We start from the raw sequence: 27137 nt of genomic DNA on the forward strand, positions 1-27137 counted from the left end.
TTGGGTGAGGAGCACTTGTGTGCTCCACATTTTTAGATTGTACGGGCATTCCTTGATGGAATGCCGTAGCACTTGACAGATGTCGTAGAAAGATTTCCGTGGGCATGTTCCCTTAGTGTGACCTTCTGTCTTGCAGTCGGTACACCAGAGTTCTTTACCCTCTTTGTCGTTCTCCTTGTTGGCCTTCAACTCCCTCATCATTCGCATCATATCCCTATGGAGGGCTTGTACGGTTTTGGACTCGCCATCACTATCTTCATCGATACCGTCATTGTCGCTCGCCCTCCTCTTCCCTTTTGATGTTTTGCTTTCGCTTTCAATATCCATTGCTCTGTTGTAGGCCTCCTCATATGACGGCAGAGGGACCACCCTCATCTTCCTTCTAAGGGATGCTTTCACTCTTCCCTTGCTTAATACTATAGATCTCGGCCACAATTTCATTATCATCCCTCAGGAGCGTGAATTCCTCCTGGAAGGCCCTCTTCAAAGCATTCCAATTTGTTTTGTGTTGGGCATCAAGGTTCGTATACCAGTCAATCGCGACCCCCTCGGAGAGTGGCTGTGAACGCTTTCAACTAGTAATCTTGGTCATCTTGGCCGTTCGCTTCCCATATGGTTACACATGTTTTGCAGTGCCATACGGGGTCCTCTGACCTGTCGCCCATGAATCTTGGAAGTTTCTATCTCTTTGGAGTGTTCTGGTTGTGTGCCATTGCTTTTACCTGGAATGTAGTCCGTCCCGTCTGGGAGGTGTTCTGTGCCGCCTGAAAGGTACCGTATGCATTCAACCAGATTGGACCGTTCGGCTTTGTACGCAAGATTTCTACGTGTCCCCCTTCGTCCTCTGCACCTTGGTCACATTCACTCCTATAGTCCCTCCCTCCTCGGGTTTTTGGCTTCGTCCCTCCTATTTTTGACTGTTCCGTGAGAGACAAATTCCCAATTCTATACAAATTATTTTCAAAGAGTTCGGCGACCTCACCCTGCAAGTCCTGTACGACCTCTTCGTCACGATCGGATTGCTCTGATGGATTGCTCTCAGACTGAGTTCAGGTTTCTTCACTTGACGTCGAGTGAGCAGCTTGGTCGGTGAGGTCTTCCTCCGCTACGTCTGGCAGTGGTAGGGTTGCTCGCAACCTCGACCAACTGGTTCCATGTACACGGTTATTGCCTCTCTCGACTATGGCTCTGACTCACACTCCGACTCTTGCTCTGCCTTTCCGGACTCTTTGGGCCTTCCACAATCTCCCTTAGTCGACGTCTCCGTTCGTTTTGTTCTCTGATATGTACGGATCTCCGTACCGACCCCTCGCCTACCTCTCTGTTGGTACCAATACGCCGTCGATCTTTGTTGGGACGTAGAGGCATTAATTGCTAGGGGCACAACCAAAGAAACGGGACTCGGACTCGGCTCGGACTCGGCAAGGCCAAATCGGACTCGGACTCGGGACTCGGCGTCAGACTCGGCTCCAAACTCGACTGGACTCGGGAAAGTGAAAAACTCAAAAAATTTAGAGATTTTTTAAGATTTAAAACTTGTTTCATGCACCCTTTATTGAATAAGACACAATAACATCATCAAACTTGGCTCATTTCATTACATAATACATACACAAGTATACATCTATGATCTATCACATAAGCATAAACGCAAATTGTAGCTGAAGGAAATAACAAACATAGATATATAAATATTGTCAAATGTATACAATATTACAAAACTCATGGAATAAAAAATCCATGTCATCATATGATCATCATCAAATGTTCCATACAAATAACAAAGGTAAATACATCTACAAGCCTATGGCGCAGAGGAGTCTGCACCCTCCGGCCCCGACGTCGGCTCCGATGAAGGCCCCGGCCCCCTACGAAGGCGTCTAAGGTAGGTCATAGATGATTGGGCAGCCATAGCCGCTCCTCGTGACACCACGCCATGCTCACCAACATCAGGAACATCTGTGTCACTATCACCATCTGCCTCTGCATCTCCTCTCTCTGCTCGTGCTCTCTGCTCCTCCTCTGCCATGGCTACAGCCTCAGCCTCTATATCTACCTGGTCGATCCAATCAGTGTCATCATCACTAAAGACAGCCACAGGATCTGTCTCAATGGCCCACTCTGCCTCAAGATCAACCTCATCTAGAATGATAGGAGAGATGTCAGCTAATGCATTCTTTCTCATTCTCAGGCGGAGGTTGTAGTGAACAAAGATAAGATCATTCATCTTCTCCACGGATAATCTATTGCGCCTCTTGGAGTGTATGTGCTCAAACATACTCCAATTGCGCTCACAACCAGATGCACTGCATGGTTGGCTCAAGATGCGAATGGCCAACTTCTGAAGATTTGGTGTCGTTGGGCCAAAAAAGCTCCACCAATTATCTGAGTTTGAAATGAGAAAAATAAATAAAATCAGTCTCTCATAAACTCATTTAACAATATACAATAAAACTAAAATTAAGCCTTACAATTTATTTTTACCTGGCATCATAGTTGTCCTACTTTCTTTGGCGATAGGACGAGAAAAGGTCTCCCCTTGTGCATTTGAGAACAACTGTAGCTCTCGCATAAGATCTGTCTGAGTACAACCAACAGGTGCCATCTTCTCCATGACTGAGTATAGCCCATCAAGGACCTCCGCATCAGCCCTGAAAGTAGGGCTAAAATGGAATGCCGGATTCAAATAATAGGCTGCTGCATGGATGGGCCTATGAAGCTGATGATGCCATCTCTTATCAATGATCTGCCAAATGGGACCATACTTGCTCTCATCTCCTGCATAGATAGATTTGATGCCCTCTTTCGCCCTATCCATGCCCTCATATATGTAGCCCATTGCGGGCTTTTCTCCATCGGCAACTCGCAACAAAACCACCAAGGGCTTAACAAACTGTAAAATTGAAAATATTGTGTAATTTAAAACATGAGCAAATAAGAGAATATGATGAATAAGTTATAAAACAAAAAGTTAAATAAAAATTGTAGAATTTATAAAAAAATTACCTTCACTATCTCATCACAAGGGCTCCAAAAGCCTCGCTCATCAAAAATGCAGTCTGCCATATCTTTCCCTGCTGGGGTGGCAGCATAGGATGAGGAAGACCACTCCTCACCAACAATCATACGTCTCAAGGCCATCTTACAATGAAGCATGGACTGCAATGTGATGAAGTTTGTGGCAAATCTTGTGATTCCTGGACGAGCTAACTCCTTATGCTCTGTGTATTGTCTCATAAGAGCCAACACCCATGAATGATTATATACAAATTTGCACACATTTCTTGCCTTTTCTACACATGTCTTGACCCATGGAAGTTTTCCAATATCCTCTACCATGAGGTCAATGCAATGGGCGGCACATGGAGTCCAAACTATAGATGGGCGCCTCTCCATCAATAGTCTGCCTGCAACAACATAATTTGTTGCATTGTAATTAATGAGGTTACAAAATAGAAATTAATTTGCAAACAAAATTAGTTTGTAATCAAAAGTTTACCTGCAGCAACATAATTTGGTGCATTGTCAGTCACCACCTGTACCACGTTCTCTTCACCCACCTCATTAATCACCTCCTCTATCTGCTCACATAGGTAGGTGGCATTCTTGCAATGGGCGGAGGCATCAATAGACTTGATGAAAACGGTGCCCCCTGAAATAAAAAAATAAAGCAAGATCAATGATCATTCAATAAATCATTAAATGAAAAATAAAAAATTAATGCCTAAATGAAACTAAAATTAATCAATCACCTGCGGAAGAAACAAGAAAATTAAGGAGAGTTCTATTTCTCCTGTCTGTCCAACCATCAGTCATGATGGTGCAACCTTTAGTGCTCCATATTTGGCGTTGATCACCCAATTCTTTCTTCACATCATTCACCAATTCAGTCAAAATGGGTCCCCTCAAATCAAACTCAGAAGGGGCTTTGAACCCCGCCCCACAAATGGTAAGGGCATCAACCATTTCTTGCCAATAAGGTGACCTGTCACAAATAATTTTAATGAGATAAGTATGTACTATGTATAATGAACTATATACAACAAAAATTAATACGAACAATCAAATTATAAAAATTAAAACAATCAAACATAAAACATTTACCTGGCTGTGAAGAATGGAATACTGCCATAGATCCAAAATCTGCCAACTGCCATTTTAGCAGCATCATGGACCTCCTTGTTCCAACCCATGCTCTCAAGTGACTGTTGGGACCTAGGAGTAGTGTGAGGTGCAAAAAAGGTATCCAACCTAGATTTACGAATCCTAGGTCCAATGCTAACACTCCCACTACCACTGCCAGTGCTAGGAACATGAGAAGGGGCAGAGGCACTGGCACTGGCACTTATAGAAGCAGAACCAAAAGCATGAGTAGTAGCAAAATGAGTGGGACGATATGAAGGTAAGGAAGAAGGCCCTCCAACACAACCTAATTGTGTCCCTGTTCCTAAAGGTGCATGTCTCCCAATGACTGTGAGATCCTCTTTTTCTTTCCTTTTCCTTTCAATTTCTTCAACCATTACATAGCAATCACGTACGGCCTCAGTGACTGCTTTTGTGCATGGGTCGGCATCGTGCCCACGCACACCAGCAATATGGTATTTCAATCTATATATGCCTCCATGGAATATTGTTTTGCAAAATATACACTTTGTTTGCCCTTTTCTTTGCCCTGGAAAATCCTCATGATATTTCCAAGCAGAGTCCTTTCTAATGGGAGGTCTAGAAGAGGACATTGTATGATTGTTTTGTGAAACTTGAGGCAAATAAGAATGTGAAGGTTGCTGCAATAAAACATTACAAATGCAAAAATAAATTAAGACATTCATTCTGTGTTGTGCATTCATAATTTCATTCTCATTGAACATTTTTTTCAAAAAAGCTAAAGTAGGGTTTGCAATTTTTTTTTTTAAAAATTGTAGGGTTTGTCAAACCCTACTTTAAAAAAAATAAAATTACAAACCCTGGGCCTACATAGTAACATAGAAAAGATTTTGGAATAAAATGTAAAACTTTCAAAAAAAAAAGAATAGAAAAATGAATTTTTGCATATAAGAAACAAAAAAATCTCAAAAAAACAATGTTACCTCTTAGAACTCTTGAAGAAAATTGAAGAAATTGAAGAAATCTTCCTTGCTGGTTTTTCTTCAATGCACCCTTGTTATTCTTTTTATCTCACTTTACTCCTCCTATTTTTGCAAATGAATGAAATGAAAGTCACTTTTAGGTATAAAACAAAAATAACACAAAAAAAACAAGTCAAAAAAACCATTTAAAATTGTTTTTTTTTTAACTTTTCATTGACTTCGCCGCCGGCCGAGTCCCAGGCACGGGACTCGCCGAGTTTGGCAAGTTTGGGCCAAACTCGCCAAACTCGGCGAGTCTGGCTCCTGGACTCGGCAGAGTCCGAGTCCGAGTCCCCAAGACTCGGCGAGGGTGACTCGCACTCGGACTCGCCGAGTCCAGGCGAGTCCAGGCGATATTCGTTTCTCTGGGCACAACATCTGCTCGTATCCCTCTCTTCCTCTTCCCCACGGCTCCGTTCTTCGTACTGCTGCAGGATTTGCTGCCGACGACATTCATGACTGATTGCTTCCTTCTTCTCTTGCCATTCAATGAGGTTCCGTACCAGCAGTCTAGGAAGGCTCCCAAGAAGATCAAACACGACAGAATTTACTGTGAGTTCCTCACTTACTGTGTTCTCAGGGACCACTCTCTCCCAAGCTTCCCTCTGCACGTACTGAGTAACGGAAATGTCCCACAATTCCACCAAATCCTCTGTTAGTTGATCCTCCTATGCTCCCGCTTGCGTGACCTCTTTGTGTGTATCACTAACTATCAACTATTGATCGAATGGTCGGCCCATTAGTGATTACCGCTTGTTGCCATATTGATCTCCAGAATTCGAATCGGCAACAGCGCCAAAATGTTTAGTCCATCAAGTGTCAGTTTGAATTGCACAGTACAGAATTGACATGCAGATGATATGCATAAAGTAATTAATAGTACATCACAAAATCATATAGGCTAGAAAGATGTCTTTATTGCACTCAGTAATGGATATACAGTCAACATCCCTTCTTCATTATATACTACTCGGTTGGTTGGCGGTAATGCCAACTGCCGAAACTACCAACTACCTTGGGAAAAGTACCCATTACATGCCAGATTATGCTAACAACTAAGTTTTTATTTAATGTTGACATAATTGCCGTCTACACCAACCAAAGTTTAGGTCTAGGTTTGATGACAAAGTGAACATAGATTCAATCTGACACAAACCTGACAGGACACGAGGGATTCAATCAAAGATTTGACCAAGCATAACCAAACCCTACGGGAGTGTGTGCAAAAACTCAAATGGCAACACTTGCCTGTTCTTGTTTCTGTAATCTTCTGTCAAGTGATGCTCTCCCTCTCTTCCTGGAGGGCTGGATGGTTTGTTCTGCAACCATTTTAGAAGCACATCTGTAGTTAGCCCATAACATATAGTCATCTTTGACTTTAATATATTGAAAATTAAAACAAAGCATTTGACACATGTCATTAATCATTAGAGTTAAAACATTTTATATATGATAGCTCATTAAAACTCATTCAACTGATGCAAATCATATCCCAAATGTAAATTCACTACAAAAGTTACTATGCAAGTAAAAAGCATAAACAGTTTCAGAAAGAGGGATGTAACAGAAACACTGCTTGGAAGTATACCGATACCACCCAACAGAAAACTACTGAAAACCTGCTTCAAAACTCTTCTGTGCATGCCCAAACACACACGAAAAGATAATTTATGAAATTGATAAAAAAAACAGACATTAATAGGTCTGTAACAGCTCATTGAGCTTTTGATATGACAAACTCTAGGCACCTTCAAACAAAGATGAATAGATTCAAGATTAAATGTGTTTCACTTCCCAAACTCAGACACCTTATTCAATAGGTACAACCCCATAAACTCGTAACTTCCCCGCACAATAGCTTGTAGGTAAGAGCAGATCTGTATGACCAAGGATAATGGTGATTTATTGTCATTTCATGGAAAATCAGAGACCTTTGTTGGTACGACCCCAAGAAGTTCGACCAGCATAGGGAGTGGTATTGTTAACCCCAACACTTTTAAACACTTGAGAAAATCGTTTGAAAGAAACTTACACAAAAACATCAAGTAACTTTGCAAACCAAATTCATTAAAATACATCAAACACATCGATCTTCAGCGATAAGGGTGATTCCTAGATGCTTGAAACCAGTATTTTCAAGAAAATTAGAGATAAACACAAATTCTCTCAAATGCAAAAGAAAATGTCATAACATGACTAACCTTTGCAATGAGCTCACAACCTTCTTTTATAACAAATTTGAGGAAATTAAATGTTATTTTCCTCTTTTACCTCCAAAATATCTTTTTTCAAATTAAATAACAATCCTTTATGAGAGCAAAAGTCCCCCTTTTCCTAGCTTCCAATAATGCCCCCTGTTTGCAGCAATTTTTTTAAATTTTTTCTGTTTGTTTGTTTTACAGCAATAAACAGATATGTAGAAAGTGTTTGCTGATATTTTGTTTCAGACTTTATTAATCACAAAAATGCATATCATGGCATACATTTTGAATTGATATAAGCAAGGTACCAAAGTACTTAAGCATCTAGTTTCTTCAACAACTTTGTAACATTGAAATAAGCTGGAAATCAATGTATTACGATAACCAGACCTGGAATTACACCTTATTGATGATATTTAGTGCATAATCAGCAGGTCAACCAGCAAATAAGCAAGCTCGAAAATGCCAGAAAGTATATAATCTTCAGATAAGTTGTTCCAAGCTTTTGTAATGATCAATGCGTCTTCTCCAGACTCCAATGCCCAACCCAATGTAAAGGCAGATATATTGAACCTCTGAATTACACGTGCCAAAAGCAAGTTGTGCACCTCCTAGAAAGGGGGTGATTTTCTAGGAAAAATAAAATCTTGACTAAATCCTGCAAATGATCTGTCAAAACGAATTGCCTAGGCTAGGAATGATGAATAAATCAATACCCAGAATAGAATATGCTTCTTGTGAGAATGTATGAGCAAAATATGGATTTCTAGACCCTCTGGAAATGAAACCCAACACATTGAAAAGCTTAAAAAACTCAAACTGTAGAACACCACTAGCTAGGGTGGATCTTTCACCACTGAAACCAAGTTGACTAATGATAGATTTCGTAATCAACAATCGTCAGAAGAACTCCTAGTTCATTCTGGCAGCATCTCTGTATTTATTCTTAATATTCAACATAAGAAGAATGGGAGTTAAAATTCTATTTTGTAGAGTTTCAATGAGAAATTAGGGCAGCTCAGAATAATTTTAGCCCTTTTTAGTATTTCATTTTCTTCCTCCCAAGGTTGAAGTCTGCCCAATCATCAATGTGGAAATGAAATAGTTTGTGAGGGAAAAATTCAGAAATGGCATATGGAAAAAAGAAAATGGGTGAAAAAAAGATTACTATATGAAAGAATTTAATCCCACGGGAGGTCATGAAAAAGACTTACATAGGGGCCAATATTGATAGCCCAGCTGAAGACAAGTCTCATTCCTTGAGATGTGAAGCAGGTAGATGGATGATCCTTAAAGAGGAGTGGGAAAAATAATTACTTCTATTTTGCAATGTGGGAGTGGTAGAGACAGAATGGCATTTTGTCATGGAATGCTCAGCTTAAAGTGACATCTGCATAAGCTGTGAGGATATCTTGAAAACCAACAATCTAAGTACATTATTTGAAGATGCAAGGTTGGGAAAAATAGTAAATTTGTTGATCAAGATCTACTGTCGAAGAACGAGTCTGGAAAGAAAGTTACAGCTGCTTAAGGATATGGTACCCTATTGCTAAGGAGTTTTTATGCTCTTCCTGGGTGTCATAGGTTGCTTGGGACTCGTGGATGTTATTAAAATCTTTCATTCGTTCATTCATTCTTGGCAAATATAATAACACTTTTTAAATCTATATTTCTTTTCACTTAATTTGACGTCCACTTTAGAGGGCCTCTTTGAAGATCCACCTCTGGGGACCATCGGGTAACTTTAAAACAACTCAAAGTTGTTTACCTTTCCTAGGCATGGCCCAAGGGGTCTCTTTTTGAACATTTTATTTCACTTAAGTCATAGTCACTTTATTAAAATATTTTAGGGAAATAATGAAATATCATTTTCCAACCTTAGGAAATTTGCAAAGTCCTGAAACTGAAGACACTGCACTCTGAAGCTCAGAGGAAACTGAAGCTGAGACTAGTGACCAGACATAGCACTTACTATAATTAGTATATTCTAAAAATAGAAATACTGCCCAAGTTTTGAAATTGAAGATGCTGCAATCTTAAGCTGATAGGAAACTGAAGCTATGACTAGTTGCCAACAATAGCCTTGGTTTGAGTTTTTATATTCAAATGTTTTGGTCTGATTTCTAGCTCTGGTGCATAGACTTTATTAATTGTTATTTCCTCTCTCAAAAATGCTTTTTAGTTTGTGGTTTTAATATTCAAATGTTTTTGTCTGAAACTTGTTATTTCTGGCATTGATGTTTTTACAGTTTGGTATAAGAGCTGCTGTCTTCAATGCAGAGTTACCACAAAACTCACGGCTTCACATGCTTGAGGTATAGCCATCAACAATAGTTTTTTCTATTGCATTACTTTATGAATTCTCATGATGATAGGCTGAGAACAAACTATGCTTATTTTTTGCAAATTTTCAAGGGCTAAATTATCCGTTGCTTTACAAAAGCAGCTGATCTTCTGGTTTTAAAATGATTAAAATCTTCTGTACAACTAGATCTAATTTTCTTCATGCCTTGGTGGTGACATGATTCTATCCGTGAAAAGCTTTGAAAGAGAAAAAGCAACTATGGGAATACAGATAGAAAGTAGTGAAAAACTTGAAGTTGCTTTTGAAAGTAATGAAATTTATCAAAACAAAATATTTGAAAACACCAATTATATAAACCGCATACAATTATGACATTTGCAGTCAAATTATTAATTAATTTTTATAAGCTGAATGTTTGTACTCAACGTACTGATATTTACAAACACACTTGACTTCACAATAAGAAATAGAATATGATGACTATACCTTTGCAACAGAATAGGAGGAGGAATATATCTATAATGTGTTCATTCTAGTAGTTATCTTATTGAGGGATTTTACTTATTGCCTTTTTCTGGAGAAGCTGTGAATTAGCCTGCTGCGAGGGCCAATTGCACTGACTGATTGGAATCAAAATCACATAATGTTGTAGTTAGTTAATGGGAAAACCTTGTTTAGAAGACCTATTTGGAATACACTCAAATTCATGTGGTACATACACATTAATTTATATATGTGACACATAATGTATATGTGCAATACAGAATAAAATATAATATGCATATTATTTTGATGAACCATTTAGTTCTCTACAGGAATTTACATGCAGTCATCAGCAGATCATATATGAGCACAGCAAAATACAGAAAATGGATTGTCTTAAATGCATATAATCATGATGGACATACTTTTCAATATGCAGGTCTAACTTATGAGACATAATCTGTTTCAATGGTAGAGAACTTGAATCAATTATATGCAGTAAGGACATAGAGAAATGTAAAATGTAGTGTGACTACTGCTGGAAACAGTCAGCGTGTTATTCTCATAGTGCATGAAGCAAATCACACTGTAATGTAAAATTGTAAATAGTCCTTAGTAATGTATTCTACTTATTATTGTATTACAATGTTGATGATGCATTTTGTTAAAATTAGGTTCTATTTCTATCTCATGCTTCCAGAGTTGCGTGTTTCCTTGATTACTATTAATGGAATTACTGGGAATGGATGATATAGCTCAGTCAGGTGGTTTTTTTGGGGAGAAAATTGAAGGCACCGAAAGGTGCCTGGCTGAAGCTGAGATACAAGGTGAAGGCCTGATTGGAGTGATCACCTTGTTCTCTAAATTTCTGTCTCTGATTTCTCATAAAGCTTCATGAGTGTTTCTATTATGACTTTTCTGGCCTCAGTGGTATAATTTTTAACCACTAACAATGTTGATTCCAACCCAGACTTTTCTTTGGAAACCTTGGGTGAAGATTGCTGCCATTCCTTCTTTGTAGCTTTCAATTGCACTGCATATGTTTCAAACGTCATTTTCTTTAATTACCACTCATTTGGAGCTCCTCCATATTGCTTCTTTAGGGCTGGACTTGTCCCCATTTCTGATAGTTTTTTGCGTTCAGTTGTGTGAGCTATTTCTTGATTCTATATTTTTGATCTACAACTTGCGGATTTGTGCAGCTGACTGCAACTTGATTCTGTATTATGCGAATCATAATAGTCCCTTGTATGCTTTGGCCATCTCCTTTAATCATTCAATCTGGCTGCAAGTTCCATTGGGATTTTGAGTCTGAAATGGTATCTTGATCACTGATCTTTATTTTGTTACCTTCCATTATGTTGCTGACAATATGTCAATGTTGATATTGTATTTTTCAAAAATATTATTTATTGAAATGTTCTTCTCTCTTATATCATACAAAGGTATATAGGTCTTTTATATTAGCTATGTATAGCAGAATGATACTACTGTTGGGTATTCCATCATTTTCTCATGTATGGTTTGTTTGTTTGTATTTGTTATTATTTGGTTTGTGTTTGTTACTGTTTGGTAGCTTAATTAAGCTAGTTGTTGAACCTGTGACTACACGGTTATTCACTTCATTCATGTACAAATATTTCTCATAATGCATATCAAGTCGGTGAATTGCTCCACAAAATCTGATATGGTAGCATAGCAATGCAGATTTTGTGTTTATTATTTTGTGATGTGAAGAGATTATTGACGCTCACTAAGGTGAGCAGGAGCTCATCTTTCATCATTGCTTATCAGCATCTGTCTTGTTATCGTGGCCACCATGTTCAGCTGTTGACCCTGCCCAGACATATGGTTATTGATCCAAGATCTTTTCTCAAGACACAAAACACTGCAATACCATCTTGAGTAGCATGATGCCCAGTGATATAGGTGTGTGAAAGGAGATACTCATCCAATTGCTTGATCCCTACTTTTGTATTGGTTTGAGTGAGATCGAGCAGCTACATGGAGTAAACAGACGAACCTTTGTATTGGCCTTCTTTTCTTTGTTCATAGCATTCTTGTGTGGAATTTGAATGTGTGGTAGCGGATTCTAAATGTGTTTTAGCTTTTTCTTCCTTCGAGCATTTCTTCCTTCCACAGGACCAATATATCCAATTTTTTGTCAGATATTTTAAATTCGTGCCCTAAATCAGTAATCAGATTTGTAACATTTAATCATGCCCTAATTTATTAATCAGATTTGTAACATTTGATTATGCCCTAGTTTATTAATCAGATTTGTAATTTAGTAAACTATAATCAAGTAAATTCAAGAATGAAACAAGGAACCAAGAGACAAACACAAATACCCTGGGAAAACCTCCAAGGAGGAAAAACCCAGCATTAAAGACCCATAGGTCAGATTATGTATTCACTCTTATTGCATAAATACAATACTTAGCTTGCTTTTCTGAATCTGATCTTTATGTATCAGATCTGCGCTTTTTGCATGCTTCAAGACTGCACCAAAATGCCCTATATCCTCTTGAATAAGTTCGCCCAATCCTTGAACAAGTTCGCACAATCCTTGGATAAATTCGCACAACCTTCTTTAGTGATTTCGCACCTCTTGTTTGTAGAGCTAATTAGCTGATTTTATGAATAACTGAATTGTATTTGCAAGTTGTCTTTATTTATATGAGACCTTGACCTTTATTAAATCCAAGTCGGCCTTCCTTCTTTGGCGCCAATTTATTTATTGTGGAGTGGAGTATTTAGGGTGGCGTGAAGGTATAGGGCTGGGCTCAACTTGGGGGCACGTTACCCCTTTAGGATAGGACCTAGTCCTATATGGGTTCGGATGTTGCCTTAAGGCAATCCGAACCCATCTTACCTAGTTATAAATAACACTCCCTCTTAACTAGGGAAGAAGAGAATACATAATCTGAACCTTGAGAGTTCCATCTAGCACACAAGCATAGAATGGATCTAGCACACAAGCATATAATTACATCTTCCACCTACCACACAAGCATAGGATGGTTCTAGCACACAAGCATAGAAAGTGTAATACACAAGTGGGTCTTTACATAATTACAATTTTCCATCTAGCACACAAGCATAGATTGGACGCAATTCATTCTTGCACACAAGCAAAGAATGATCGAAGTGCTGCAGATAGAGTCACTGAGATTGGAGCTCCCTCTCAATCAGGGTTCCGTTTTCCACAATACCAAGTTTGTCTCTAAAGTATTCGAACTTCACTCTGGATAAGGGTTTGGTAAGGATGTTCGCAACCTGTTCATCCGTGCTAATGTACTTTAGATGAATGGCGCCTCTTTGCACCATATCCCGAATGAAGTGATAGTGCGTTTCCGCATGTTGGATCGGTCATGGAACACAGGATTTACTGACATCTTTATACAACTTTGATTATCACGATGAATGGTGGTAGGACCACTAGCGTGACCAAATAATTCAACAAGGAGTTTGCGAAGCCACACTGCTTCTTTGGATGCAACAGATGCTGCAGTGTACTCAGCTTTTGCAGCGTTCAATGCTACGGAAGATTGCTTTCTACATGCCCAAGAGATCACTGCAGAGCCCAAGTTGAAGCAGATACCCGAAGTACTTTTCCTGATACATTCATTGTGCAATATGTAATATGAACTCAGCCAACACTCCTTAGAGAGGATCACAACAAGTAGCCAGTAACCATAAGTAATAAGTAACCAAATCACATAATGGTAACTCATCATGGATCCTTTTATAATATCATCTTGCCTTGCCTGTAGGGGATGAAACCAGAACTTTATCATGTACACCTGCAAGACATGAATACAAACACAAGTATATATATGCACATCATGGACTCTTTCCATGATATCTATCATGCATATACACCATTCATTGCCTGCTAAGAATGATGAAGAGCTTCCATTTCAATTTTCTCTCAGAAAAGATTGCAGCACCAACTTTATTTGCACACGAGTATTCTCCTTAATCTTCTCCTAGAGAAGAATGTATTGCCTTTACCTCAATCTTTTCCTAGAGAAGAATGTAACATCAGAAAATCATAATCTTTCATCTTGTACACTTTCCATCCAACACACAAGCATAGGATGAAATTCCATCTTTTCTACCATCTTACATTGCCCGCAGAGGATGGTAACAATTACTCTTCTCCCTGAGAAGATTACACTACCACCTTACATTACTCGCAGAGGGTGGTTGATGAAACACAATGCATCACTGAGGTTGAGACTCCTTCTCAATCAAGACGGTGTTCTCCATAGCTCCAAGTCTATCTTCTGAAGTACTCAAGCTTCAAAAGACTTGGTGAGAACATTTGCAACACAAGATTATCCTGCCATAAGACACTGAATTTTCAGGTATCTTTATATGACTCTGATAATAAATACTTATAAGAAACCATTCTACAAGAATTTGAAAAACCACACAATTTCCTTGATACAGTTCATGCTCCAATGAATTCAGCTTCAGCAGTACTCAGTGTGACTGAGGACTGTTTGCTGTAGTCCTAAGAGATCATAGGGTATCCAAGTTACAACAAGAGATTGAAGTGACTTCCCTTTATCTGAGACACTTCAGAATCTGAGTTAGCCTTCTAAGGTGATTACAATCTTCTGCTTACAATCATTTGAGATTTTCAAAATGCAACAAGATATGCTTGGCAGCAACAACATGCTTCAACCTTGATCATGAATTAGCTGAGGCATCCACCAATCAGCTGCTTGTCTTCAGATGGATCTGCAAAATCAGACTTTGCTACAAACATCCTCAATCTTTATGTTAGTTTTCATAAAGGTTTACAATCCATTATTCTAAATATCAAAAGTATACTTGACTTGGAATAATTTGGTTAGATCCTTGACATATTTCTAATCCTAGAAGACAATAAATTTAGATCCCTGCACTAATTATTCCTTATATTCCAATGATGAGAATAGAGTTAACTCATCATATCAAAAACCAAAATACTTTAAGAAAGGAAGTTAGAACTTTACAAAACCCTAGACTTAACAAATGATTGTCAATTCTTTAATACTAAGTCTTCATTGAAGATAGGACTCCCTCTTAATCCTTAATCAAATAAGAATCAATAAAGGAACCAGAAATCATATAAAACTGAAGATGCTACTTGCTTTTCTCTTACTTTCACCTTTTGTAATGTGAATTTTCAGAAAACCTTCATCTTTAACCCCGAGAGGCTGAGATACAACCTAGTTCCCATCCGAATAACTATGCCTAAAAGGATCCTTATATACTTATAAACAAAGAACAGGCGTGAGATTCAAGCAAGCAAATTACATAAGCCAAATCATCTTTCAACCTGAACAACTGAAATTGAGATTTCTTAGAAACCCAATCACAAGATATAGTATGACTACATACATATGATTGATAAATATCAAGTAGAACCGAATCTTCATACTTTGTTGAACAAGATCCTAATTATATTCATCTTTAGTGGAAGTAGAAAAATGCTTACCTCAGCCTGAAGAGATCTCAATGCTAATCACAAAAGGAGATCACTGACTTGTTCATCTTTCACTCTTCCTACATATGCTATTTACAACAATACATTCTAACTTCTACTATGTAGGAAAGAGCATCATCATAACCAATTAACTGAAAGCAACCTGTCATGCAGTTATTTTAATAGATAACTGACACATAATAAAACTGCATTTGTCACAACATTTAATGACATGAGCTCGAATGCAATAGGGATGATATAAGGATGGTAATTCGGGATAACACAGGCACAAACTTGCTTGTAGACCTACAAGGATAAACACCTGTCACAGGGAACCTCAAAACATGATTGGCCCAACATGGGTTAATTCAAAGAGAATATCATTTTCCTTTCACACAACCCAACAAAGGTTTTACAAAACTAAGTAAGCACAAACCCATAAGAAGCAAATATTGATAATGAAACCCTTATTATTACAACTTGACAAAGAACCCCATATAAACAAATTGACAAAGTTATTCAACAGGAATACTTAACCTTCAATTATCATAAAGTCTCTTATCACAAGGTTAAATAAAGAATTAAGAAAAATACACCTGTTGATGTTTAGATAACACTAACACTGGAACCGAAAGCTTCCCCAAAAGAAACTATCTTTGCAGTCTATCTCCAAAAGCCATAATTCGCAATCTCCTATTGATGTGCCTTAGCACAGTCAGCTAGGGTTTGAAGATTGGTGGGAATACAATTGATTTTGTTAGCAATACAAAATAGTAGTTGCATGTCTAGTAGCAAAATAAATTTACCATACCATCAAAGATTCAATCATTATTAAAATTGGATCGGATCACATCAAGGGTTAAGAATCATGAGATATATACCAATCTAGGGTTTAGACCAATTATGAAAATCAACAACTCTGAAGGTCTGAATAAGGTAATAACTCCACAGTATACACTTTGCATTCTAGAGATCTGAAAATCTGAAAGGAGAAATATCAGTTACTTCCTTCTTTGGTTCTTCACTCGAATCTCCACAATCTTTAATGAATTAAAGAATGACTCCTTGATGAGGATCCAATGATGCCCTCTAACTTCACCCCTGTCATTATCTTAATAAAAGACGAACAACAAACTGAAGGCAAGAGCTTACTGAAATCTGAGGGTTAGTATAACCTTAGCTCTGATACCATGTTAAATTCGTGCCCTAAATCAGTAATCAGATTTGTAACATTTAATCATGCCCTAGTTTATTAATCAAATTTGTAACATTTGATTATGCGCTAGTTTATTAATCAGATTTGTAATTTAGTAAACTATAATCAAGTAAATTCAAGAATGAAACAAGGAACCAAGAGACAAACACAAATACCCTGGGAAAACCTCCAAGGGGGAAAAACCCAGCATTAAAGACCCACAGGTCAGATTATGTATTCACTCTTATTGCATAAATACAATACTTAGCTTGCTTTTCTGAATCTGATCTTTATATATCAGATCTGCCCTTTTTGCATGCTTCAAGACTGCACCAAAATGCCCTATATCCTCTTGAATAAGTTCACCCAATCCTTGAACAAGTTTGCACAATCCTTGGATAAATTCGCAAAACCTTCTTTGGTGATTTCACACCTCTTGTTTGTAGAGCTAATTAGCTGATTTCATGAATTACTGAATTGTATTTGCAAGTTGTCTTTATTTATATGAAACCTTGACCTTTATTAAATCCAAGTCGGCCTTCCTTCTTTGGCGCCAATTTATTTATTGTGGCGTGGAGTATTTAGGGTGGTGTGAAGGTATAGGGCTGGGCTCAACTTGGGGGCACGTTATCCCTTTAGGATAGGACCCAATCCTATATGGGTTCGGATGTTGCCTTAAGGCAATCCGAACCCATCTTACCTAGTTACAAATAACACTTATATCTCTTGACCGACGGTTATCAACCTATTTCAACCTTTGAATTGGGAGGCGTCAGCCTTATTCATTACTTTTTTGCTTTTGTTTTCGGCCTACGTCATATTGTATCGAAGAAGACTTGTTATTTCTCATGTGGAGATCCTATTGGATTATTTTGCTTTTGGCTGGTGCATGTCGCGTATTGATTGGTTCTTTGTAAGCGGTTGATCATCAACAAAGGCTTGTGTGTTGGTCGGGTGTGGTAGAGCATTGGTCGTCATTGTTCCCAAGCTGGTTGGAGTATCTCTTGTCTACATGCTCATTGTTGACGTCAAATGCATTGCTGTTGAATCTGTCAAGAAGATTCATATTTGTCATTGATTTGTACCGTGAAGATTTTGCAATCTTTAATCCTTATGGAAAGATTGCTTTGTCTCGCATCTGGTTTGCGTTGTTAGTGTTGACCGTGTTAGAGCGAGGCGTGATTCAAATAGGTGAGCTGTTGCATTGCTTTCTTTCCTTTTGCCAATACATTGACTTTGTGGGATGTGGCCGATGAATGAAAGCCTTTGTAGTACATAAGCTCAAGAGTCATCGACCAAATTGGATTGGGATCTATGCTGGTGTATTATCTCCACCTAGAGCACGAAAAATGTTGAATTTCTACTGGATCAGATACATGACCTCCAAGAGGCAATGTCAGGGCAGATTTTGTTTGTTTGGCGAATGTTCTTAACCTGCGAACTTGGTGAATGGCCAGCGTGATAGGGCATTGATTTGTCCTCAAGGCACTTGCTAATCCAATGAAGTCAAAAGACAAGGATAAACAAAACGAGCGTCTTGAGCTCATGGTCTCAGTTCTACACTTTTATTTGTTTGCATCTTTTGGTAAATCCAATTTCTTCTCTTAAGTTTGTGATTTAGAGTGTCATTTTATGAGTCTAATTTTCATATTTTCTTCTCACTATGAGTCTGTACATTTTGAAATTTTAGGAGGGGTTCTATTTTGTATCAGGCTTTGTTAATGTCAGTGATTTTGCAAACCTTATTCATTTTGCAAAGATGCATTTTTAAGCCTCTCTTAGTAATAACTAATGCTCCATAAAAAACATCTTATTGTGCTAACACAATGGCTAGCATTTCTTGAAAATTTCTTCTTCCAGATTCTCAGCTATTGCATGGGAATAATTATTTTGCATGGAAGACCAAACTCAAAACTCAACTTGAGTTTGAATAGGTTTGGGATGTGGTCAATGGTACCACAATTGAGTAGAATAAATTAGATCAAGTCGATAGAAAGGGGAAATTGATCGTTTTGTTCAGTGTGTTTGATGATTTTCAGCCCTTTATCTGCGACTCGTCCTCAACAAAAGATACATGGGACAAGCTCAAGATGGTGTATGAGGCGAAGAAACAAAATTGGATCCTAAATTTGTAGAGTCAGCTACATGGCTTGAAGATGAAGAATGGAGAACAATTGGAAACCTTCCTCAAAAAGATTGCAGAGGTGAGAGCCTAGCTACAAGCATTAGCAAAAATAGTTGATGATGCTATCCTGGTGCCTATTGTTCTATGGGCACTACCGTCAAGATACAAGGTGTTTGTGACAAGTTTGAATGTCACAGAGACGACACCCACTTTTGAGAAGCTAGTGAATCTACTCCAAAAAGAAGAGTGTATTAGCCAAGATCATAGTGAGGAGGATCATGCCATGACTACATGCCATAAAGGCAAGAAGCCTATGAAGCCATTCAGTAGAACTTCCAAATCTAGAAATTCATGTAGATCGCAAGTGAAGTGTCTAATTTGTGAAAGAGTTTGACATGATGTGAAAAATTGTTGGTACAACTCCTTCAACAAAGGATCATCCAACAAATCACATCAAATGAAGCCATTTTCAAGTGGCAAACCATGATGGGAGCAGAAGGACAAGCATAAACAACAAAACAATGTTGTTGAAGAAGAAAATTCTCCAAATGAGGAATACGTACTTTCAGCCCACACTTCAAAAGATGGTTGACAATCAACCTCAATTTGGTATGCAGACTCAGGTGGTACAAAGCACATGATTGGACAAAAGGAGTGGTACAGTCACTCTTGGAGATGATACCACCTATGACATCAAAGCTATTGGTGACATCTCTTTGAAGTTTGGCATACATCGTTGTAGGCTTACTAATGTCTTGTATGTGCTAGGACTTACCAAAAATCTCCTTTTTGTTAATCAATTTCTTGATCACAACGTTAAGATTGAGTTTGATACCCATTAGGATAAAATTATGTCTTATGAGAGACAAGTCTAAAAATAAAAAGATTGTTGCAAGTGCAACTGAAATTGGAAAAATGTTGAGACTTGATTCAATTGCTAATCATCAAGCCTTGGTGATTAAGGATGGTGATCTAGCTATGTTATGGCATCACAAATTTGGTCATTTGAGCACTAGTTACTTGCTGGCACTAAGTAAGAAAAGCATGGTAAAAGGGCTTCCCTCACTTGAGAAGTTGAGTGCTATTTGTTCTAGTTGTATTGCTAGTAAACAACATCGTGCACCCTTCTATCCTAGTGAGCATCGTGCAAGCCATCCATTGTAGTTGGTGCATACCAATTTGTGTGGTCCCATACCACCTAGTCATAATGGATTCAGGTATTTTCAGCTCGTTGTTGATGATCACACAAGAAAAATGTAAGTATATTGTTTGCAGCATAAAGATGAAGCCGTTTCCTACTTCAAAGAGTTTTTGCACCATTGTGGAGAAAGATATGAATCATCGTATCCATGTACTCCGCTCAGGTCAAGGGGGGGATACACCAGCATAAAATTCTCCACATATTTGAAGGAAAATAGAATTTGGCGTTAATTGATTGCAACATACACACCTCAACAAAATGGAGTTGCTGAATGAACAAATTGCATCATCGAATGAACAAATTGCATCATCGTGGAGATGGTTCGAAGCGCGTTGAAAGGTTCTCAACTAGAACATGCATGTTGGGCTGAAGCTATACACACTACAACTTATCTTTTGAATTGTGCACCAACCAAAGCCCTTGATGGCATCACTCCAAAAGAAGCATGGACAGGGGTAAAGCCTTCTATCTCTAATCTTCGTGTATTTGGATGCACTGCTTATATGCACATTCCCTCAACAAAAATCGAAGAAGCTAGATGAAAAATCAATGAAATGTAATCTTCTTGGATATAGTAATGAATCTAAAGCCTATCGTCCTATGGATCCAACCATAAAGAAGATATACATTAGTAGAGATGTAATTTTTGATGAGAAAAGTGGGTCAAGTACTCCTGCATCATCACCTACTTCATATAGTGCTCCTATATTCAACATGGATGGTAAAAATAATGGGAATGTTGATAATCAATTGACACCCACCAATGTCAGAAAACCTTTACCAAAGTGGTATGCTAGTACCATTCATGATGCAAAGTTGGACAAAGTTTCAGACACTTCAACTTCAGGTCCAAGAAGTCGCAACATGGTTCGTGGTGAGGTTAATTTAGCCTTGATGACTCTAGTTGTTGATAACTTTGAACCATCTATTGTTCGGGAAGCACTTGAAAGAGGCCATGGATGTAAAGTATTAATTTCTAATGAAAAACCACACCTGGGAGCTTGTTGATCTACCACTTGGGAAGAAAGCAATTGGATGTAAATGGATATTCAAAACTAAGTATAAGGCAGATGGTAGTATAGACAAATATAAGGCTAGACTTGTAGCCAAGGGTTATGCCCAAAAAGAAGGGGTAGACTATGAGGAAACATTTGCTCCCATAGCAAAGATAAAAAACCATTAGAATGATTTTTTCTTTAGCTGCCCAATTTGGATGAAAATTGTATCAAATGGATGTAAAAAGTGCATTTCTCAATGGAGACCTTAAGGAAGAGGTCTATATGATACAACCAAAGGGATGCATTGCACCTGGTAAAGAGGAAAATGTATGCAAACCTGTCAAGTCCCTATATGGTTTTAAACGGGCTCCTAGAGCCTAGTATATTAAAATTGATGAACATTTGCTACAACATGGTTTTATTAGGCATCCATATGATCCAAATCTCTACCTCAAGGATCAAGTGGGGGATATTGTGATCATTAATGTATATGTTGATGACTTAGTTATCACAGGTAGCTCAGAAGCTATGGTTGAGACAACCAAGACTAATCTCAAGAAGGCATTTGATATGACAGATCTCATGCTATTGTATTATTGTCTAGGCTTTGGAGGTATAGAAACTAATCACCATATCTTTTTATCTCAAAGGAAATATGCCAAGACACTGATTGAGAAATTGAAAATGACAGATTCCAAAACCATGTCTACAGCTATGGAATCAGGATTGCAGTTATCTACATTTGATACATCTCCTCAAGTGAATGCAACACTCTATCGTCAAATGATTGGAGGTTTGATTTACTTGACTTACACCAGATTGGATATTAGTTTTGCTGTTAATTATCTATCAAGATTCATGCAAGAACCAAAAATTTGTCACTGGAAAGCAACAAAACGAATACTAAGGTATATCTAAGGTACAATGAATCATGGTTTGGAATATAAAACGAGTGATCAATTCTTTTTGATAGGGTATACAAATGCAGATTATGTAGGTTCAATTGATGATAGGAAATCCACATCTGGTTTTGTTTTCTTCTTTGGTTCGGGACCTATTTCTTGAAGAAGTAAGAAGCAAGCCACAGTTGCCTGTTCTTTGATAGAGGCAAAATATTGTGCAGCAGTTTGGCTATGTCTCATATTAGAATGATTGGGGGTGCCACAAAACTAACCTAGAGTCCTCTATTGTGACAATCAGAGTGTTCTCAAGCTTGTTCGTAATCCAGCGTTTCATGAGCAAAACAAGCATATTGAAGTTGACTGTCACTTCATACGAGAATGTGCTCGGCAAAACAACATTCAGCTTCAATTCTGCTCCACACAGGCACAACGTGCTGATATCTTCATGAAGCCTCTTGCTCGTGTGAAGTTTGAAGCCGTTCAAGATTCTCTTATTAGTACTTTAAAACACTAATGTAATAAGGGGGGAATGATGGGTATTCCATCATTTTCTCACATATTGTTTGTTTGTTTGTATTTGTTATTAATTGGTTTTTGTTTGTTATTGTTTGCTAGCTTAGTTAAGCTATTTGTTGAGCCTGTGAATACATGGTTATTCACTACAACTTTTCAAATCTGCAGAGTGCATACTGTGTGCAAATGTGACATAAATGTCTGATAACTACGTATGTATGCCTTTCAAATCACCAAGTGTTTCAAAGCGGCATTCTTCTTCCTTGAAAAACGATGCAATTGCTAGTTGGTTATCTTTTTTCACAACTAGATCAAACTGGATACCAACTTTTGTTGGACTATGGGGGTTGTATGGACTGAGATGGAGGCTTGTTACTTAATAGAGTTTCAATTTCTATGCTGCCTCTAGACTGCATATGGATGCTTTATAACATGCTTGAGTTTATGTAGATAGGTCTTGGCTGCTGTATACTGTACTTGGGAGGATGTTGGTTGAACCTAACATTGACATAATGTGCATGTGCTGAGGCTAAAGATGTGTACATGTCACATCTTGGTCTTATGTGATAACCAAACCATAACCACTATTTTCACAAAATCAACTACATTGGCAAAATTCTCAGCATTATTAGAGTTTTCTAAGTAGCCACCAGAACTGACTGTGACACCTTTAAGTTAGAAAATATCAATTCAGTTGATTGAGATGATCAGATGCGCTTTTTAGTTAATGGAACTAAAGAAGATCTCAAGATACGTTTCTAACCTCATTAAGGTAGATTTGGGCAAGGTAGAGATGCAGTTTCTGAAATAGAATAGGGAAAATAGTTGCCCTAGTGGTCGTGTGTGATACAAACACTTTCGGATTCACACTATCAATAATTTTTCATAAATTTAAGCTTGGTGGGTTAAGTGTAACGACCGTTTTGAAATGGAATTAAATAGTTCCATACAAAAAATAATAGTAAAATTGATTATTCAAAGGAAGTTGTTGGTTTTTTGTAATTTCACTTTGTGTGGGAGGCATCTTGTTGGGAATTAAGGTGTCTCAACCTTAGCAATTCTTGAGTATTTATTTATTGATTTATTATTTTACATTTTCCCATGGTTATTTGAGATTTATGCTATTAAATAATTGTGTTCCATCATAAGGGGCGTGCGTCTTATGAGTTGATATTTTTGCCACATGCTGGTGCCTTTAGAAACATGTTATTAGTTGTCAAAATTTGCCCATCAAGTGGTAGAACATGGAAAGCCCATTTTTAAGGATGTTATGTCAAATTCGATGACAATTGTAAGAGCAAAAAATGGGGTGGATCATTTTGGTCATTAGAATCGGTTATTATGACACGCGTATGGGAATCCTTAAATAAGTTGTTGATAATCTATGATGCATGTAAGAGTATCTCCAATTTTTAAGGGATTCTTATGACAACCTTTAAGGCATAATGTCATATAAGAGACTATGTTTAGCATGCAGGGGTCGTGTGGATTTTTATCATGGTATTTTGTAACCTTGTTTTGACACATGGTAACATTTTATGGTGGTATTCTGAGCCCCCATGAGTCTATATGTTTAGAATTTCCAAGGAACTACTTTATTAGAGAGTGACATCCTTAGTGGATTGGAGTTCAGTTATCGACATTGAGTCATGGGGATCATGTTAAGTTTGTTGATGCTTTTAGGGACCGTTTTTGTCATTTTTGGTGCACTTCAAAATTCTTGAAGGAAAATTTTATTTTTGGAAAGTATCTTTTTTTAGTAAGATGGTTCTCTGGTGAGTTCTTGAGTGTGTTGGTACCTTCAGATCTCACATCTAGATTTTTTTTGTATTTTTTGTATCTTTAGCTAGGTGTGTGTGTTGAGACGTAATCATTCAACACCCCATTGCAAATGGGGACCCCCACTTTTCGCTTAGGGTTTTCTAGTTAGTTGTCTTAGCTTGGCATCAATGTCGTAGTCTTTAACCGTTTAGTGAGAGTAGGTTAGTTCAGTCTGTTAGGGATATGATGTGTCAATGCTGCGAAAGTTGTCAAGTGGCAAGAAATGTTGTCAAATGTTGCTAAATTGTCAAATCTTGCCAGAGTTGCCATTGATTAGGGTTTGATGATGTGCTACCTAGTAGTGGTAAGATTGCTTGTAGTTTCATTAAGAATTGCAAGCATATCCCTTTAGGGTCTTGAATGTCAAAATCTATGTTGTGAACTCAAGTCTAGAGGAGCAAAATTGGTTAAGCATGGGGAGATAAGTACCTTAAAACCTTGTACAAACACATCATCATACTGCACCTAAGTTTCTTTGCCTCCAAGCATATTTAAGTGATCCTAAACTTACCTTGAACGAGCTTAAAGCATCACATTTTTACCAAGACATCATTAGGTTTGTGAGCGAAATGAAAAATTCACTAAGTGTGAGGTTGGGTGCATAGTCCTGTTGCACTTGCACAATGCGCCCTAGGTTGTGCATTACTAGGTACATTTTGTGCCCAAGATCATGAGCTTGCAAGTTCACTCAAAGCAATTCAAGAGTCATTTTACATACATTCCAAGGACGAGATTGATCTAACAACCATGATGTTAAGAGCAACGAGTCTTATCCTAGCCATGAGCTTAAGGACGACATCACCAAAAATTTGCCTAATTATGGAAGTGGTTGCATAGTGCACACCCACATGCATTTCTTTCTCAACTTGTACATGACCATATGTATTATGTGCTCTAAGGGACTATGTGTATGGTCTAAGCTCCAAGATGCCTCAACTCCAAAGAAACCTAGCACAAACTTGATCAAAGTGAGAACTTAAAGAAATGAAGGGTGGGGGGGTGTTGATTTAATGAGGGCATCCGAAATTCAACCAAGTGCCGTATGGGATGTGTAATGCATGTGTGCATGCACTATGTGCCCTCCTTGATAATATTGTGCAGCCACACATGCAATATGCGCTTAGGAGGAATTTGCCTAAGTTAGGTATAGAGTGCATTGTGCATCATCATATGCACTATGCACTGTGCAAAATCATATGCAAAATGCGCTCATCATGATACTAGCATAGAGGACGCATCTTCCCAAGGAAGAAGGTAAAAGAATCAGTTTATTGTGAAACCAGACCTAAAAGGAGAGAAGGCACATTAAACCTTGACAAGGCATTTGTGAAACTAAATAAGCAAATCGGAAAATTTGGTTAAGTTAAGACCAGAGTGCATTGTGGAGATACTAATGTATTATGTGCTAACATTGTGCAGATACTCATGTATTATGCGCTCAGACTTTGCATGGCACCATGCATTGTGCGCCCAAGGGAAGTGGTGAAGCAACAAAGATCAGACCTAAATCTGAGACCTAGGTCAATGAATCAGACCTTGAAAGATTGGAATCTGACCTAAAACACTGCAAATCAGACCTAAATTTGCAAGCAGAGCAGAACAAGTTTATATTTCATTGAATGATGTGCAAGGAGAGTTGCGCTAGACCTTCATTTATATCCCCCTTTTTCCATGGTAAAATTAAGCATGCAGCCGACTTGAAAGGAGGGCAAGTTGAATGCAAAAGGGCCGACTTGTATTTTGTGCATGTACCCATGTATAAATTTTGTGCATGCACACATGCACAATGTGCCTTTACTTAGACAAGCACAAGTGTATTATGTGTTCTCCTTTGTGCAATCTAAGCCCTCAAAACCCGCTCAGGCAATCAAGAGGATAAGTTGGCCCACTTAAGAATGAGGCTCAAACATTTTAAAAGATAAAAGCAAGGTTCTAAAGGCCTAAGTTGGCTTAATGAAGGATTATGAATTCAAAGGATTGAAGGAGGATATAAAGGAGAGATCAATACATTCAATTCAAGCATCACTCAATTTAATTCAAAGTGAATTTAAGAAGCAGAGATCAGACTTAAGCGAATTCATAAGCAGACGAGCAGAAGTAAGGCGAATTCCATCTGAATTTTAGGGTAAAATCCTTTCATTTTGAGGCGAGTTCGTAAGCAGATTCGTGGTTAAACCCATTGAGATTGTTCAGACCTGATTAAGAGGTTAATTCTCTGGCTGAAAGCATTCTGGTTCAATTTGATTGCTAGTGAAAATCATCATTTATAAGCTCAAAATACATTTCCAGATCTGAGCATTGGTTTGACTATTGACTGATGAAGTATTGTCTCATTTGAATTAAGATGTATAAGTTGGGTTTCATTTCAGTTTGTTTTATTTAAATTGTATTCTTTTCAGGTGTGACACAAGGTAACATAAAGATTCATCGACATGAAGGAAATGGGACCACATTACTTTCCAAGGACACTTCAGCAAGGCAAGAGAGATCAATCACCAGTGCAAGGAAAAGATCAACATGGGCAAGGTGATGGGCTTCACAACTTCAACGAAGCGATTACAAGAAAATGCCAACATGCTAATACTCGAAAGAAGATTGCTCAACAAGTTCAAAAACTTCAAGACATGGAGGGGAGGTGAAGATGTCTACAATCTTGAATTTCCTCCAGAAATCCAAGAATCATTGCCAATACAGCAATGAAGTCAAGAAGTACATCGAGGCAAGGAATTCAAGTCGAAACGGGGACACTACAAAGTCTATATCAAACATCTTCTCAAAGGTCTCG

The 27137-nt window shown here is 38.0% G+C and overlaps 2 protein-coding genes across 3 annotated transcripts in view; one reads left to right on the top strand and one right to left on the bottom strand.

Annotated features, from left to right (window-relative positions):
* LOC131073008 (DEAD-box ATP-dependent RNA helicase 16-like) overlaps positions 1–27137 on the top strand; it is a 155907-nt gene that overhangs the window by 62839 nt on the left and 65931 nt on the right. For both annotated transcript variants that reach the window (XM_059207474.1, XM_059207475.1), the window contains exon 8: positions 9577–9642. In XM_059207474.1, the coding sequence (XP_059063457.1) occupies positions 9577–9642 (66 nt within the window). The remainder of the gene's footprint in view (positions 1–9576; positions 9643–27137) is intronic.
* On the bottom strand, positions 1672–2851 carry LOC131856121 (uncharacterized). The gene is made up of 2 exons (XM_059207476.1): positions 2485–2851; positions 1672–2385 (listed from the first exon to the last, which is right to left on the bottom strand). The coding sequence occupies exons 1-2, from the start codon at positions 2837–2839 to the stop codon at positions 1805–1807; spliced, it is 936 nt and encodes a 311-aa protein (XP_059063459.1). The 5' UTR covers positions 2840–2851; the 3' UTR covers positions 1672–1804.

The sequence above is a fragment of the Cryptomeria japonica genome, chromosome 6 (genome assembly GCF_030272615.1).
Source record: "Cryptomeria japonica chromosome 6, Sugi_1.0, whole genome shotgun sequence".
Classification (NCBI taxonomy): Eukaryota; Viridiplantae; Streptophyta; class Pinopsida; order Cupressales; family Cupressaceae; genus Cryptomeria; species Cryptomeria japonica.

Excerpts from the sequence above, each read along its gene's own strand:
- LOC131856121 (XM_059207476.1), bottom strand. The coding sequence starts at position 2,839 with ATGGGCTACATATATGAGGGCATGGATAGGGCGAAAGAGGGCATCAAA. Across the intron at positions 2,386-2,484 it reads TAGGACAACTATGATGCCAG|ATAATTGGTGGAGCTTTTTT; the intron begins GTAAAAATAAAT and ends TTTCAAACTCAG.